Source organism: Scatophagus argus, chromosome 9, assembly GCF_020382885.2.
Source record: "Scatophagus argus isolate fScaArg1 chromosome 9, fScaArg1.pri, whole genome shotgun sequence".
NCBI classification, from domain to species: Eukaryota; Metazoa; Chordata; class Actinopteri; family Scatophagidae; genus Scatophagus; species Scatophagus argus.
Window position 1 is genome coordinate 13,999,779 of NC_058501.1, and position 16,754 is coordinate 14,016,532.

At 42.1% G+C, this 16,754-nt stretch overlaps 2 protein-coding genes across 7 annotated transcripts in view; both read left to right on the top strand.

Annotated features, from left to right (window-relative positions):
* Positions 1-5,012, top strand: part of nbeal2 (neurobeachin-like 2) — a 33,830-nt gene extending 28,818 nt beyond the window's left edge. For all 6 annotated transcript variants that reach the window (XM_046398984.1, XM_046398985.1, XM_046398983.1 and 3 more), the window contains 10 exons: positions 24-137; positions 252-338; positions 436-545; positions 1,115-1,287; positions 1,372-1,466; positions 1,592-1,708; positions 2,333-2,500; positions 2,595-2,743; positions 2,839-2,974; positions 3,169-5,012. In XM_046398984.1, coding sequence (XP_046254940.1) covers positions 24-137; positions 252-338; positions 436-545; positions 1,115-1,287; positions 1,372-1,466; positions 1,592-1,708; positions 2,333-2,500; positions 2,595-2,743; positions 2,839-2,974; positions 3,169-3,276 — 1,257 coding nt within the window. In that variant the 3' untranslated portion in view covers positions 3,277-5,012. The remainder of the gene's footprint in view (positions 1-23; positions 138-251; positions 339-435; positions 546-1,114; positions 1,288-1,371; positions 1,467-1,591; positions 1,709-2,332; positions 2,501-2,594; positions 2,744-2,838; positions 2,975-3,168) is intronic.
* A 2,718-nt stretch (positions 5,013-7,730) lies between these two features.
* On the top strand, positions 7,731-16,494 carry nradd (neurotrophin receptor associated death domain). The gene is made up of 6 exons (XM_046400553.1): positions 7,731-8,333; positions 12,421-12,553; positions 12,741-13,094; positions 13,844-14,075; positions 14,197-14,339; positions 14,747-16,494. The coding sequence occupies exons 1-6, from the start codon at positions 8,295-8,297 to the stop codon at positions 15,058-15,060; spliced, it is 1,215 nt and encodes a 404-aa protein (XP_046256509.1). The 5' UTR covers positions 7,731-8,294; the 3' UTR covers positions 15,061-16,494.
* Positions 16,495-16,754: the final 260 nt, after the last annotated feature.

Sequence of the window (16,754 nt, forward strand, 5' to 3'; positions counted from 1 at the left end):
ACATTCTTTTTATGTCCAACCAGGAGCCTCATCCTCCTCGTATGTCAGCTGAGAATGCAATAAGGCGGCAGGCCCGCCTGGACACCATGCCCCTGAATATCTTTGAGCAGCTCACAAAGCTCCGGCCATTTGTGGAGGTAGGTTCCAAAATACTTTGAATATCTGTCATGATCTAATTATTCTGCTGAATACAAAACTCATATTGTGTTTGTGTGTCTGATTGTATTTACTTGTGTTTGTGTTTGCCTCAGGTGGTAAGTGATGGCCTTCCCCTGGTCCAGGCAGTGGTACCAAAGAACCAGAATCGCTCCTTCATCATCCAGGGTTCAGATATACTGGTGAGGTTCATCTGGACACAAAGGCCACATATAAATCTCAACACATTCATTTTTGATCATCGAACATGTCTGTGTTATGGAACTTTGTCTTATACAGGTGACTGTGAGTTCAAATGGACTGATAGGGACACACAGCTGGCTTCCATATGACAAAAACATTGCCAACTACTTCACCTTCACTAAGGACCCCACCATGACTAATCCCAAGTGAGTACCCTCGGAAAACATAGATTTATGTAAAGCCCATATTTAAAGTGGACACAGACAGACAATCCACCCCTGGATTGCCAGTCAGCTTTCATTTTCCCTGGGAATTTTGTGACTAATGGTAGACAAAATACATACATGATACACTGAAAGCGAGGTTTATAGGGAACCACTTTAAACTTTGGTAGTTTTTTGCCGTGTCAGTTGTTGTTAGAAGTTCTGAGGGAGAACTCAAGATGCACCATCATCAGGATACTCAAAGACGCATTAAACTTTCCTGACAGTTAGATAGAAGCATAACATCTGTCTGATTGTTGGGCTTAAAAGCCTGTTAATTAATTGAAATTTGGTTTAATGGCTCTTGTTTAAACTGACCTTGAATGTGGATCACATCAACACAAAATAAATCAGGATAAGAACCATTTGAACACTGGGTTTTATGCTGGTTGCAGTCTGCAAATGTCATGACATTTTAATGTGCTGATTATAAATCTCCTCCACATTTAGTCCCACTCTCATTTCTTGTTTCAAACATGCTTTGATCTCTCCAACCCGACTTTTTGATGCAGAACGCAGCGTTTCTTGAGTGGACCCTTCTCTCCTGGGGTGGAGCTCAGCGCTCAGGTGCTGGTGGTGTCCAACGATGGCCGTCTGCTGTTCAGTGGAGGACACTGGGACTGCAGTCTCCGTGTCACCCAACTGGGGAAGGGCAAGCTGGTGGGCAGGATCTGCCGGCACATTGGTGAGCTCTTTTTGCCATCTATCTAGCTTAAATGTATGCTTTGTTTCAGTGTAAGATCTTTGAATTTTTGCGTTTTCCACAAAGATGTTGTCACCTGCTTGGCTCTGGATCTCTGTGGCATCTACCTCATCTCTGGTTCAAGGGACACATCCTGTATAGTGTGGCAGGTTCTACAACAGGTAAACAAAATCTTCAAACTTCTCCGTCGTCATCTTGACTCACTCACATGCTTGTACACATAGTCCATGTATTTTGCACACAATCGTAAGCTGCCGTCAAAGTTATGGTGTTTCTTGTCCTTCAGGGTGGCTTCTCAAGTGGCCTGTCTCCTCGGCCGGTGCAGGTCCTCTGTGGACATGACCAGGAGGTCACCTGTGTGGCCATCAGCACTGAACTGGACATGGCTGTCTCTGGGTCAAAGGTCTGTCATTACTCTCTGGACTCTTGCAAGCATGCTGCAAAGCATACAATATGTACAATAAGTGACAAAGAAATATTATAGGGCTGTAAAAGGTGATTATATTCATAATGAGTTTATCTGACATTCATTTTGTGATTAATTGATTAGTTTGTTGATCATTGGTCCTATGAAAAGTCAGAAAATAGTGAAAAATGTCATAACAGTTTCCTAGAGCCTCTAGGAAACTGCCTAAAGTGATTTTTCTTTAATCTACCCAACAGTCCAAATCCAAAATTACTTGGGAAACAACCTCAAAACACACACTTTTTATAGATATAAAGAGACAGATGGTGCCACCTTATACGGACATGTAAAGTGTCAGGTACCAAAATGAATGACAGGCAAACCACAGTTTTGTCTGACTCATTTTGAGCTATTTATTTCATGTACTCTTGACTGGTATTAACATTAGAGAAAATCTACAGAACATACAGGTCCATTATCCCTCGCTGTAGTTGGAAGGGCTTGAGAATACTGGTTTACATTATGAAACCAAAAATAAAACATGAACAAACATACACAGAAGGCAGTGAATGGCGTGATTGCATCTTTACTCACCGTCTCTTGCTGTTCGCCGTGTGTCAGGATGGGACTGTGATAGTGCACACTATCCGACGAGGCCAGTTCCTGTGCACGCTGCGGCCTCCTGGTGATAGTTGTGTGCCAGTCCAGATCTCTGAGCTTCAGGTGGGCATGGAGGGCCACATTGTGGTACAGACTTCTCCCTCACTGGAGGAACGCACTCACAGAAAGGTATGTTAATACATACAGTACAGTGTGTGTGTGTGTGAATTGAAAGTTTCTTAACCTGTTAATACCACAAGCAAAATTCTGCTTATTCCAACAGGGCAAGTACTTCATTCATGTTTACTCAGTAAACGGCTGTCTGCTGTCATCCATCACCATGGAGGAGCAGGTCACTGCTCTCCACCTGATGTCTGAATACATCATTGTGGGGACCATGCAGGGCAGCCTCCACATACGGAATTTATGCAGGTAAACTGAGAGAATAATTTTCAACATGTATAGAAAATTTTAGATCTGAAAGTTTGGTTCTTCCATTTTGACTCTTACTCTTCTCTGTTTGACAGTCTGGAGGCTCCAATAACACCCCTGGCTTTGAAAGTTCCTGTGAGGAGTGTGTCTGTCACAAAGGAGTGCAGCCACATCCTAGTGGGACTAGAGGATGGGAAGTTAATTGTGGTGGGGGCAGGGAAGCCAGAGGAGGTGAGAAACAGGACATCGAGTGTTTGTGAGATGTGGGAATGGGGTGGTAAGCGTATGTGTAAGGGGTGTGGGCAATCATATGCTAAGTACTTGTAGAAAACCCGTTTTTTCAGATGATAATTGAGCGTCTTTAGGCTGACATTTGCGTTTCAGCCCACAAGTGAAGATTACCATGTTTTCCCTCCTGCCCTCAGGTTCGCTCAGGACAATTCCCCCGTCGCCTGTTTGGCTCCACACGCCGCATCTCTCAGGTGTCGTCAGGTGAAACTGAATACAATCCCACTGAGAATAGTGGCAAATAAGATGAGCAAACGTGGAGATATCTGCTCACCAGACTCAGCCAGGCCTTCCTCCACATGCTGGGAAACTATCCTCCTCAGCCACCGATCTCTCTGAGAGAGCAACTATACACTGAGCACTTTTTTTAATTCTTAAACGACGAATTATTTTACTGCGTATTTCATTTACAGTGACACACTGTTTTTAATCAGCATCATTCCAAAGAGTGACCTTGTTTTGTGGATGTAGAAGAGCTTGGCGTTTGAGGTCGAGAACTACTGTTGAACTGTATATTCAGTGAGTCATGTTTCTGGGCTGTGACTCACACGGATGCACACACACCCTCAGCCACTGAGAGAGTAGAAACGCTGTGAACTCCTCAAACATCTGTGTTCTTGGCTTCTTTCCTGTCAGAGGCACAGCTGTGATCTCTGTGCTGTTGAATGTCCCAAAGCCATTGTTTGGCAATGGAACCTTCTTAAAACTCCTGCAAACTTGAAAACGCCCACTGTAAATGTTGCCCACGTTGCAATACAGGTGAATACCACAAGAGGGTTGACTTTGTAAAGAAATGCTCTGGGGGTAACTGATCACTAGAGAACCAGTGCTGTGTTGTGATCTTGCGGCATCAGACAACAATACCACAGTGTATAATTCTGCATTTTTTAAGGCTCTAAGCAACATAAAACTGTTACAGTTAAAGCAATAACTGCTTTAATGGTGAAGTGCATGAAATACATTCACTTTTTTTTTAATCAGTAAGATTGATGCCTTCTAATGCCTTACACACAATGGAGTCAAGGCATGACTGTATCCCCGTCTTATTTGATCTGAAAAGTGCCTTTTTGTCTTTTTGTTTTTTAGCTTGCGTCTATGTAAACACTGAATTCCAGTCAGATTCCTTTTCATGTAAGATTACTTTATGTCAGATTTTATTCCTCCTGAACAGATTTAAACACACCTTACTCCTCTGCTATGACTCAGATGTGGAGAGGATGTTAATGAAAGCAGTAAACTGGTGGCTGGATGCACATACTTGCCTGTACTGGTATTGCACTGTTTATGAAGCGCCGAAAACATCTGATGACTCTGAAACATGTGAGCAGAAAGTCTGTGAGTGAGCTTCAGAGGAATTCACTTCCTGCCAGCTTCCTTTACTGTGGTCGGAACAAAGTAGTTGTTATGCAGTGTCATGATGGGAGAGCGACAAAGGGAACTATTTGGGCGAATGCAATACCCATGACATGGTGCACACATACAAATTACCTAGTCTTTGTAAGTGATGCTCAGAATAACCTCAAGTGTTAGCAAGTAAACTCATCTGCTTTCCACCATGGAAATCCATGAAGTAAAGTACGCATTTGATAATCTAGTTTGCTATTGTGCTGATATCAGTTGTAACACTGCTCTGTTTTGTGTTATGAATTTAATATGTCACCTAATTAATCATGCAGTAACCCTCGGAGCCTTTAGTTTAATCAAAATGGAGGCTTCTGTTCAGAATTGGGTCTTTACAATCACAGTCTCACTATCAGAAAGTAGGTGTAAGTCATGCCAGTCATATGAGTCATGTATATATTGATGTTATTTCTTTTCACATGTCCTGATTTTTTCGATTCAGAGTGACACAAAAAGCCTTAAGTGAAGGCCAGCACTGCCTTGAAATGGGACTTGATCAAGTTTTCTTTAACCACTGTTATTTAGTCTTTGTATTGTTCTTGGAAGATGTTGAAAATACACTTTACTTTTTAAAAATCCAGCAGCCTGTGCTCCTTGTAAGTTAAACATGACAATGGGAATCATAATTGTCTGTTTTCTCTCTCTGTCTGTTTGTATTTGACCTCTTAATGCTCTCTCATGAAATTGTCTTAGTATGGTCAGTAATTGTGACTGCACGCTGATATTCAGGAATCCTCTTTTCTTTGAACCGTGGCCTATATCCTGAGGATGATCGCCCATTACTGAAAAATGACATCTGATTCTTGTGTGTGAACCACAGCAGGAAAGAAACTGATCCACTCCCACAACATAGATCATCCAGCTCCTTCTACTGTAATCCCAGCCTTGCATGCGTCTGTGATGTTAACTCTATTAGAGTTGAAAAGGTCACGGTGAGCAACGGCACATTTACTTGAAGAGGAGACTTTGATCTCCTGGTGGGCCGAACATCCTGTCAGCCTCCTCATAAACACCTCTGGGGGTACAATTCAGAGTGGTGGGGAGGGGTGAGGTGGGTGGTAAAACTGACCTGTAGACCCCCAGTCGAATACAAACTGCAGAAAAGTGAACAAGGGAAGAGGAGTAGGCGGGTGAAGAGGGACGCAGTTGCTCTGATGTGGCCCCATTGACAGTGGTGGGAGGGGTTGACACCTCACTCTCAGTTATTGGCAGTATCTCCCTGTGACCTCTCCAGACCTGAGGGGATGGATGTCATGAAATGCTGCAATTTCGGTGCTGTTCAAATTGTTCTTGCCAAGAACCGCAACAGCCCTCAAACAGGCCTCAGTCAATGACCTCGGCCCTCCCCCAACTCTGGTTTTCTCCTCAGGCCTGTGGACAAAATTAATTTTTACAGCTCTGTTATTGTTCCTACCCATGTATGACCACAGAGGAACTCGGACCTGAGATGAAGTCTGTGCCCCTTGTGCAAGACAAGTAAACAAGTAAAGAATAAAGAGGTGATGGGAACTCTTTGTTTATTTGCTGATAAGCTTGTGTTTATTTTATTATTTATTTGATGTTTGCTTCCATGCAGAGCAAAAAAAAAAATAAAAAATCTCTTTCTTACTAAGAGGTTCTTCTCCTAAAAGCCACTGAGGAAAATGTAGCAGTGCAATAAGATTGCAGACATGAGTATCTTCATCTTGAAACAACAGAAAGCAGATTGCTGAACTAGAACACTAGAATAAAGAAAAATGATGTGTGATTGGAAACAAGTTGGTTTGGACTGGAAACATGTTAAAACCAATAAGAGATAAAAACTACTTGGCAGGATGGTAACGTTCACAGTGCACTGGAGCAAACATCAAATAAATGGAAAAATAAACACTAAAATCTGCATAAAATGAAAACACAGCAGACAGCCAGTTTTTCTTTCACTTGTTTTGAAGAAAATAGGCCTTTTATGACTTGACACTGAACAACAATCTTGTGGTAAAATGGAGATTTTTGCAGCGGGGACGACATGTTTAACATTGCACAAACTGACAAATGAAATCAAGAAGACCCCCCCCCCCCCCCTTTTGTATGCGTGTAAGAAGGAGAGGAAGCTCAATTCCATATGCCTGAAATATGGCCGAAGTTTTATCAGAGCAGGAACATCCTCTGTGTCTCCTCTCATCCCTCAGCAGGCTTTGAAGTGCAAGTAGTATTGTGTCTGAGAGATCTCCCCATTTGTTTTCCTCTGAAGTCTGCAGGGCCCCCTGCAATGCATTCACTAGAATTTACAAGGTGTGTAATTTACCCTGCGTTGGTTTTCTAATCTTTTGAATTGCTGAGATCAAACATGTACTTCTTCTTAAGGGCATCTTGTTTGATTCACATGCTCTCTTTTGTTTCTGATAACAACGGATCGCAGCTCTGTGTAAGTATCCCTATAAGGCTGTAAAAGAGTGCCATGACCTCCCAGGCCTCCCTTTTATTGGGTTTTTCTCTTGGATCCACATATGAGTTCTTGTTTGAATGTGCCACTGAAAATTATAAATATTGTCTAAAAAAGGCATAAAGTACTCAATATGCAGATTGGATAATTTCATAATATTACATTATTGTATCAGAATTTTTGATGCGTGTATCACTTTAACTTTAACAGCTAGTAAAGTGGCAATAGTTTGAACTACTTTATGATAATGTAACTAAAACTGCCAGATAGATGTGTTAAGAGGGTAAGAACAAACTTTTTCCTTGAAATGATATGGAGCAGTACAAAGAATAAGAAGAAATACCTCAAAACTGTACATACTTAATTGTACAGTACTTGTGAGTAGATGTATTTAGTTTCCACTACTGTCAGCAACCATTATTTTATATTACTAGCTTACTAGCTTATATGCCTACTAGTGATAAGTGTTAAACATACATCTTCCAAATAAACAGATACATCAGATGTGCTGGAACAAGTAATCCTAGAGAAAATAAAAACATTTCATAATTATAAATAATTGTCATATGTATATGCAAATTGTCAAATAATTGTCCTACGTATATGAAAATTGCCATATATATATAATCATTAATGTTTTTTATGTGCACGTTTGAGCTTGCTTATTCTATATACTGTTCCGTAGACAAATCTATAACAGTACAACAGTAAGTATACTTAATCATATCTCTTTTGATTTATACACCTTTTACTTTTTATTCATTCAGTATTGGACACTTTGGCTCTCTTACTGCTCGGTACGCTAATATTTTCATCCAGTGGAATCAACAACATCTTGTGTTTTGTAGCAGCTCTGCGGGCATATCGACCATTCGACTACATAATCGCACACAGACTTGACTTCCATTACATTTTTGTTTCCAACACGCCGTCGCAGGGATGCAGCCAATCATGAAGCCAGTGTGAAAGCTGAGGAGGTGGGAGGAGAAAAGGCCCAGGAGAGCTCGCAGGAGCTTTCCCTACCTCATCTGGTGCGGAGCTGCTGGAGTGGTGGCAGTCTGTGCGTCCTGCTTGCCGAAACAGAAGAAACTTTGTCTTAACTTACTCAGTATCAGCGGGGAATGCATTGAGAGAAGGAAATGCGTCTGCTGCACTGCTGCTGGGAGAAAACTACGGAGTACACAGCCTGCACTGTAAAGCCGCTTTCCCATGCGTAAGAAAACATCAGATTACTGGACTACTCCGAACTTCATCGTCTGCGGACCCAGTGCGCTTTTGGAAAAGTTGTTGTGTTTAGTGGCGCGTTTAGATTTAGAGAGTTGAGAGTAGTTGATGGCTTCAGACTGAATAAAGTTTAGTCAGGGATTTTGAGACGCACCGATCGGTCCGCTCGAAGGATTTTTTTCTTTCTTTTTTTTTCTCTATTTGGAGACTGAAGGCATGAAACTGTTTGTCATCTGCGCGCTTCTGCTGTTAAAAGTAAGTAAACAGTTAATGATCACTTAACTAACACAATAACACATGTGTCCAAGCGTTTATTAAGTGCTGCTTTCTCGTTTCACTCTCTCATCATTATAGCATCCTAACAGCAGCCATTGTAACCTTCAGCCACCGAGTTCTAGTTTACGCCATTGTTCCCAACGGGAATCCGTTCAACACAACAGAGCCATATTTCATTAAGGCTGTGTCACACGTTGCTGAATATGTTTGTTGCCATTTTGTAGGAGACAAATGACAAAGAAAGAGTGAGAGTATTTCCGGTTAAATTTGGCTCTTTTAAAGTCTCTCACGATCAAAGTGAAATAAAACATTTTTTTTTTATTATAATCGTGCTTGTCTCTTAAAAACACACCTTGGACTGTGGCCCTGCCTACTGTACCTCTACACACAGAATGTTGTAGACTTTCATGGTGACAAAACATCGCAGAAGCACACAGTTTATCAAGATTACGCACCTACGCCGTGATAAATGATGTATTTTATGAACAAATTATAGTTTCAGTTGTGTTTGATAGCATATCATTAAACCAGGATCAGTGTGAAAAGAAGGCCCCTGCCTCCACAGTTGCAGACAATAATTTAACACACATCCACCTCAAGAAGCCCATGGGGCTTGTAATCTTGTCTGGACTCGCTCAGTCAGAGTCAGAGCACTTCTGTGAGATCAAAGTGTTTAGATAAAACTTCAGCTCTCAAAAAGATGAGTATCTCTCTTATTATGAAGGTGTTATACTCAAAAGGGTACTTTAAAAAAAATCTGATGCCATTTCTCGTTTGCTTTGCAAACACAAGTGTTTCTTTAGCCCACCCGAAAGTTATCATACATCATATGATTCCTTAATTACTCACTGGATGATTTAGTGTAAAATTTGATTGTATATCACAGCATGTGAACACATTTTTCAGGATTTTCTGCTGTTGACTCAGTGTCTCAGGCTCGTGTTGTCTGTGGTTTTACTGTGCTTTGCCATATTTGATGCAGTTTCTGGTGAAAATGTGGCCTAACTCTCAGTGTGGCTGAGTCTGGATATCCGGACCAAAGCAATTATCATCATTTTCTCCCAGTTTGTGGGAGGAGGTTGGGGTGTGGGGGTGGGGGGTGTTAGTTTGTTACCACAGTCATTTGAATTTCCATAGAGTCGTTAGGCAGATTTCTCTTGAGGGCAGACCTCAAGATCATTTAGAAATTTGAACCACTTCTCAATGCTTTGGTGAGACTTGGAAATCAGTAGATTAACAGCTAATGGATTGTCCCTGTTTGAGTTATGATGATAGTTTTGAATGAGCTTGTTGCCCAGAAAGAGAAAACCGTGTCCTTTAATTTGTCCTTTATGCTCCCCGTATAGTAATGACAGTAATCAGTGAAGACGGGAGGTTTATCTCAGACAACTTTCCCTCAGCTCAGGCTGTCTCTGCTGAAAGACTTCTGTCTGTGGTGACCACGTCCAGCCTGTGGAGGCTCATGGGTCATTGTCTTCACAGAAGAGCCTGGGAGAGAGCATCCTTTTGTGTGTTTATTTTCACGCAGATTAGATTAACTGTGGAAATTCCAAAAGTGGGCCCACTTCAAAGAAGGGCAGAAAATGCTTTAGGCACAGCGAAGGCTAAAAGCTGACATGAAGTGTGTGTGTGTGTGTGTGTGTGTATGATATGCGATGACTGAGTGACTCCGGCAGCCGTGGAGTTGAGAGCCCCATTGAAAGCAGTGCTCCTCGGTGGTCTGTCTGTTCTCACTGGGGAATCCCTTCAGATTGCAGCTTCTTACCTAAATGGAAAAAGCATCTGCAGTGCTCATCCCTCCAGACTTTCTGCTCACAAGGCTATAAGACTGAATACTAAAATCGCACCAAATTAATCTTTAAATGAAAATTGGACATGACGACAAAGTTTGATAGCGTAGGAACACCAGAAAACGGAATAAGATAGTAAAAGTTTCACAATGATTAATAATAGTTGATAACAGGGCTGTCCAAAGTTGGGCCTGCAGGTCAAAGTTAACCTGTCAAAAGGTTCACTTTACATAAGTAAATATGAATTTCTTTGGCTTGTTGCCCACAATTAACTTTCAGTTTTGGCATTTCAAAGCAAAACGCTTGGGCACCACTGATTGATAACGACATATAATAGAGTTAACAAAATGCTTAAATTGTAAAGCAAGTTGATGTATGTGCCACATCAGTTTAACAGATCAGAGCTAGCTATGCTCTCCATTATTCTTTAGCCACAGACCTTGAAGTTGTGATTTGTTTTAACCCACGATCAAAGGAAGCATAAAACCTTTTTGTTCTGAGCTGGATTTATTAAACATAATTTCCTCAAACAATGAATTTGAAATTGCTGGAAACTGATTCTTGACAGTATTAAGTGGGATAAATATAAATATGTACTGGGATATTTTCTCATACCAATAGACATTAAGTGGTATCCTTATATAGTAGCATTTCCTACTGCATATACAGTAGATAGTGATTTACTCATTCCTTTACTGAGTAGATTACTGTTCCTGCATGTCTCCAGTGGGGCATGGACTAAATATTTTATTGTATGCTGGGCACCAGTGGGTGAAGTGCCAAGATTTTTGCAGCTCCTGCTCTGAGCCCTCCAGGCAGGCTTACAGAGCTGCACCAGATCAGACTCACACTGAGGTCAAAAATGAAGCAGAGCCACTGTCACCAAATATTTATCAAAGTATAGATTGAGTACTAAGAGGTTAGGTAATGTGAGCAGAGGTGCTTCATTTGTCACAAGGAGAGGACCAACCAGAGTTAGCAGGAAGCCTTTGTGTTGTTACGGTCCCGGCTTGGTCACAATCTGCCAACTCCAAACATTCTAATGGCTCCTGCCTGCTGGATCCTACCAACCCGACACCCAAATACCTCTGATCTGGTGCTCAGATATCATCAGACTCCTCTGTAAGCGCCGCAGTAAAACAGGCTGTTGTTTTTGGAACGAGGTGGGCCTCGATTCAAAGCGGTTTCTCCTCTAGTATCAGCATGGAACATTTCAGTATTTTGCGACTGGGGGCATGGCGTGCTGTGTGTGTGTGTGTGTATGTGTGTGTGATGTGTCTGTGTCTCTGGTGGGCTTTTTGTTGGAGGCTCTACAGGTTTGCACACGTTGTCTGTGTTTCTTGGCAGACCTAAGAGACAAAGAGAGACATCAGTGGGTTGTTTAGCTGTTTCCCCTTTGCAGGAGGTTAGTTGTTTGACATCTGTTTGCTCTTGTTAGCCCCCAGGCAGAGTAGGCCAATCTCCCTTAAATGTGTGCATGTTTAAGATGCCGCTGTTCAGGGCCTGGAGAAGGGGAGTTTGTGAAATACTGACCTTCATAGACACACCTGCAGGGCTTTGGTGACTTCAAAGGCCCCCTCCCAGTCACCCAAACAGACACTTGCATGCTGGGCAGCCTTGGTTAACTGACACCCTTGCCTGGGGCTGGAGCCGTCTCCTTCTCCCCCACCCTCCCTTTTCTGATGTCAAGAAATACACACACATGTATAGTATGCTGCATTCACACATAGATACACATTGTCATTCACACTGATTTGGAACAAGTGGGAGTGCGGAAGCTTGTTTTTCGATTCTTCTTTCTTCCTTTTCTGTGTGTTTTCCTTCACCGATTTATATCTTATTTTTTCCACTGGCCTAAAGCCATTTGATTAAAGCCAGCCACTCCTGTCAGGCACCAACCCTGCTGCACAAGCCATTAGGAATGTCCAATCTATCCCTCATGTCATAACTCAAGCTGGGCTCTCCATTACCCACTTGCAGATAAGGACTCGGAGCATTTTAAAGGGCCAAAACTGAAGCGGATAGATAGATAAAAAGGCAATTTTCAGTCCCAGCAGTTCCTCGCTTCACCTCTAATTGCACAGTGGTGGGATGTGTGCGATTTCCTTCCCATATGTGGTGTGATGCAGAAAACTCCCTTTTCTTTCATTTTATTGTTAGGCAACTATTTAAGTTAAACATGCATCTTTTAACGGTTTTGAAAATGGCCTTTATTGATAATATTTGTTTCGTCGATTAGTATTTTTTTCCCTAAAGATGCCATTTATTCACTGTAGGTTACTCTTGGAGATGCCTGTGCCAGTGGCCAGTTCACTGACTCAGGGCAGTGTTGCAGCCTGTGTCCTGCTGGCTTTGGAGTGGAAGTAGAGTGTGGGAAAGAGGATACCAAGTGCACACCATGTCCACAGGGTAAGCAATTATAATCTAAGGTTACTCCACTAATGTAGAATATGTTTTACCTGCCTGATCATTATCTCTGTCATCTGTTTAAGAGGCTGAAAAATTTGAAAAAGCACTGCGCCTCATCATTTCCTCTGATATTAGTGAGAAAAACACGGTTTATCCAGACGGACTGATTTTGTGCTCTGTTTCCCAGGTACATTTTCCTCATCTGACAGCCTCGGGCCTTGCCTTCAATGTACCAAGTGCCCACCGAGTCTCCCCGTGTTGGCCTCTTGCTCTGCCACTCAGGACACACAATGTGAATGTGACAATGGCTTCTTCTTTCTGAGCAGCTATGGCCTGTGTGCGCCTTGCTCCAAATGCGCTCACGGCGAGGGAGTTATCCGGGAGTGTGGCCCACAGGGAAACACGCAGTGCCAGATATGTGGCCCGGGAACATTTTCAGAGGAGCTGAGAAGCACCAAACCCTGTCAGGCCTGCACCCAGTGCTCCGACAGTGAGGTGGAGATCCGAGCCTGCATGCCTAACTCTGACACTCTCTGCATGGGTGAGTTGAATCAGTCTCACAGAAAATAACCCCAACGAATGCAAATTTTGGTCTTTTAAAGGTATTTACCGAGAACAGGCAAAGTGTAGAAAAGTGCCAACCTTATAATATTAAGGATGTAATGCAGTGAAAGGCAGCGATAGTAAAACAAAGAAAGGGAGGAAAGAAAGAACGAGCTAACCGGAGGGGGACAGGGATTGGGAGGGTCTGTTAGAGTACAGCGACATGTGGTCAACACCTGCATCCACACCTCATCTGATCACTCAGAAACACTCTGAGCTGGGAAACATGAGTCATGAAAAACGAGCCCACTGAAGTGCAGTAATCCAATTGGTATGAGTTTGACAGGTCTTTAGGTTAACTACCCACAAGAACCTTAAGGCCAAGGGAGGCTCCAAACCCTGACTTGCTCTCAAATGGCTTCATTTGCTCTCCAGGAGTAAGGTCATCTGTACACACTCTGGTTCCATATGTCATGACCCATTGACCCCAGAAAGGTCAGCACAGTACCTTGTGGTGTTTGATCCCAAAATAGGCAGACCGCAGGAGGGAGTACGATGCTGGAAACAGGGGCAATGAAAGGTTTCAAAACCCCAGGGGACCGGGATGACTGAGGGTATCATTACATCAGGCGTACAGGCTTCTGTGGAATTATTTCTGGCCCAAATATGTTTCCGATGTGCATATGTGCAGATGCAATAATACTGGACCTGACAGACCAGATTTTTTTCCCTTCTCAATATAAATAGATAAGAAGCTGCACATTTTGTCTCGTCCTGCTCTCGATGGGCCTGATGGGACACGTGATGCTCCTCGCTTTCCAGGCGTTGAGGAGGCGACGACGGAAGGGGAGACCAGTCCTGCCGATGGAATGCCCAAGTTTACCCCACAGGATGAGGGAGGCAGCAACAACATTCTGGCCTACGTGTCTGTTCTGGCTGCTGTGGTGCTGGGTCTGCTTATTTATGTGGCTTATAAATGGTGAGTTTTCACAAAGGATGGGTCCTCGTCCTTAAATGGATACAATAATGATTATAAGATTGGTCCTGAGATGAGAAATGTGGGTGGCTTGACTGACACTGTTTTCCTTCGCTCCTCTCAGCTGGAGATCATGTAAACAGAAGAGGGCTCTCTCCAAGGCCCGTGCAGCTGAGCTGGGAGCATCGCCAGAGGGTGAAAAGCTCCAAAGTGACAGCGGAGTTTTTCTGGACTCTCACAGCCTACAGGACAACCAGCTCAGCAAAGGTGTGGTAGACACAGCTACTTTGAAAATGAACTAAATTCAAGTTTCAGATCTAACAAGGTTTAAAATCCAGACCTTTATTAGACTGCATAACCAGCTGTGTAGAATTTGCACTAATACTAATCAAATTATCTCAAATTGCCAGAACTGAATTTAAAATCCTCGTGTGAACTAAAGGCCGTTTGTTGCTAGCAAACATGGATGTAAACAAGATTTACTTGTAGGTTTCAAAATCATTAAAACAAATTGGCATGTTATTTATTTTTGGAAAGAAACACCAAAACTAAAGCTTTTACTCATGGCTGCTATTCTTATTTACCTGGTATTACTTCGTATTTCTACAATGACAGAACTATTGTGATATTTGGATTGTTATCATAGTAAGCTAATTTGTTTTGTCTTTTCACAGGTACTAAGAGGGACAGCAAGCTGGACAATCGTCTGTACATCAACTTACCCCCCTGCAGACAGGAAGAGGTGGAGCGCCTCCTGCAGGAGGGAGGGGGCAGGGGTTGGAGGCAGGTGGGCGCGGCGCTGGGCTATGAGCCTGAACAGCTGGACCTGTTTGGGCATGGAGAGGCCCCCGCTCACACCCTCCTCTCTAACTGGGCCCAGAAAGAGGGCTCCACTCTGGGACTGCTGTGCACTGCACTAACTCGTGTCGAGAGGCCTGACGTTGTAACAGTTCTTAACTGCCCCACGCAGGGTGTTTCTGTGGTTTGACAGCTTCCCAAACACTAAGATGACACTAAAAGACTCAAGTGATTAACTTTTTTTTTTAAACAACCAGGGAGGCACTGTGATGTCAACACTTCACGTCACCGTTGGAGGCTGCCAGCGATGCTTCCAGTTGTTTTGCTGGACACTTATAATTTGGTTTTTGTTTGTGTAACTCTTTCCTTTAGCTCAGTTTATGTAACCTTTTGATTTTACATCGATCAATCTCCTGTGACGTGTCTGTCACTGCTACAGAGCAAATCGCCAGTTAACTCTCATTGCCACAATGGAGGGAACAGCATTTTTCAGTTCTGGTTTAGCCTTGGTGCCTTGCTAAGTGGACACTGCAGAAACCTGGTCAGATTTGATTTGACATATGATGACCTCCACATACATTACAATAATTACATTTACAGAGTTGTTTACATGCACACAAATCCCAGTTACTGTCAGTATTTAGTTAGTGACAGGAAACAGAATGATGTGTTTACATGTGTTGTTGCACGAGTGTGATTACTCTAAATCCACTGTTTACCTGTTATTTGGACAGCAATCAGATTTATCCCCTGCCCCCTTTAAAACATCAGCCTTCCATGCACTATTGTAAACAAATATGGAAGGTTTAGATCATCAGGTTTCTAGTCTGTTTGATTATTCACAACTTCAGCAACCACATACTGCAGTACTGTGGTACTGCAGTTGATTTTTGTCAAAAGGAAACAGATTCTTGTAAGATTACTGCTTTCTAACAAGATACGACTTTGACTGTTTCAGTGCACATGTCCATGACTAAAAAGAGAAGAAAACTTCAGGAGATGTTCATGGCCAACTGATCAGATTTCTCCAGAAGCAAACAAGGGTTAAATCTTGCCAAAATGATGCTTGCAGTTATATATATATATATATATATATATATATATATATATATATATATAATGTGTAGAAGGGAACTATTCACAAGATTGATATTAAAATTTGTTTTTTTCTCCCTTTTCTGCCGCAGTCCCGAAGTAGCCTTGGTATTTATTTACACTGAGGATATATTGTGCACCAGTGATGTTTCAGATCTCATCAGAAGATGAAACTGAAGCATTCTGTGAAATATAAAAACACCTTTTTTTTTTTAGCTCTTCCTAATAATCATGTATGATTGTAAATATTTTAAATGTTGCTTTGTTATTTGTAAGTCATGGCTTAAAGTGAAATCATTTATTAAGTGTGAAGAATTAAGAAAATGATGAGAAATTAATCTATTCTCCCGTGCATACTTAATAAACACCAATTTTTATTCTTGATTCTTGAGTTCTTATATTAGACACAGAAAAAAAATCGAAAGACACTGTTAACATCAGTGCTTATTTCCAAGTTGACATTTTGCTTTGTATTTATTTCAGCATCGTTTCAAGTCCGTAAATAAATAAAATCTGTCTGAAATCTGCAGTGTGCTAGTTACACATTTGTGATGACCTCAGATGGTTTGATATTTTTTTTAATGCCAGCCATGTATGGTTTTGTGTATATATTTACTAATGCCACACTGCGTGTTTGCAAGCGTTATATTCATTTAATAAATAACATTAATAAGTCAATTCTCTTGCAATGCAATGGAGGGACTCCAAATCTGCACAGTAAGTAGGCCTATATTGTCAAACAGATGCTACTTGTCCTAATATTTTTACTGTATACCAGTGATCAGTCAC

Excerpts from the sequence above, each read along its gene's own strand:
- nradd (XM_046400553.1), top strand. The coding sequence starts at position 8,295 with ATGAAACTGTTTGTCATCTGCGCGCTTCTGCTGTTAAAA. Across the intron at positions 12,554-12,740 it reads GTGCACACCATGTCCACAGG|GTACATTTTCCTCATCTGAC; the intron begins GTAAGCAATTAT and ends TCTGTTTCCCAG. Across the intron at positions 14,076-14,196 it reads ATTTATGTGGCTTATAAATG|CTGGAGATCATGTAAACAGA; the intron begins GTGAGTTTTCAC and ends CGCTCCTCTCAG.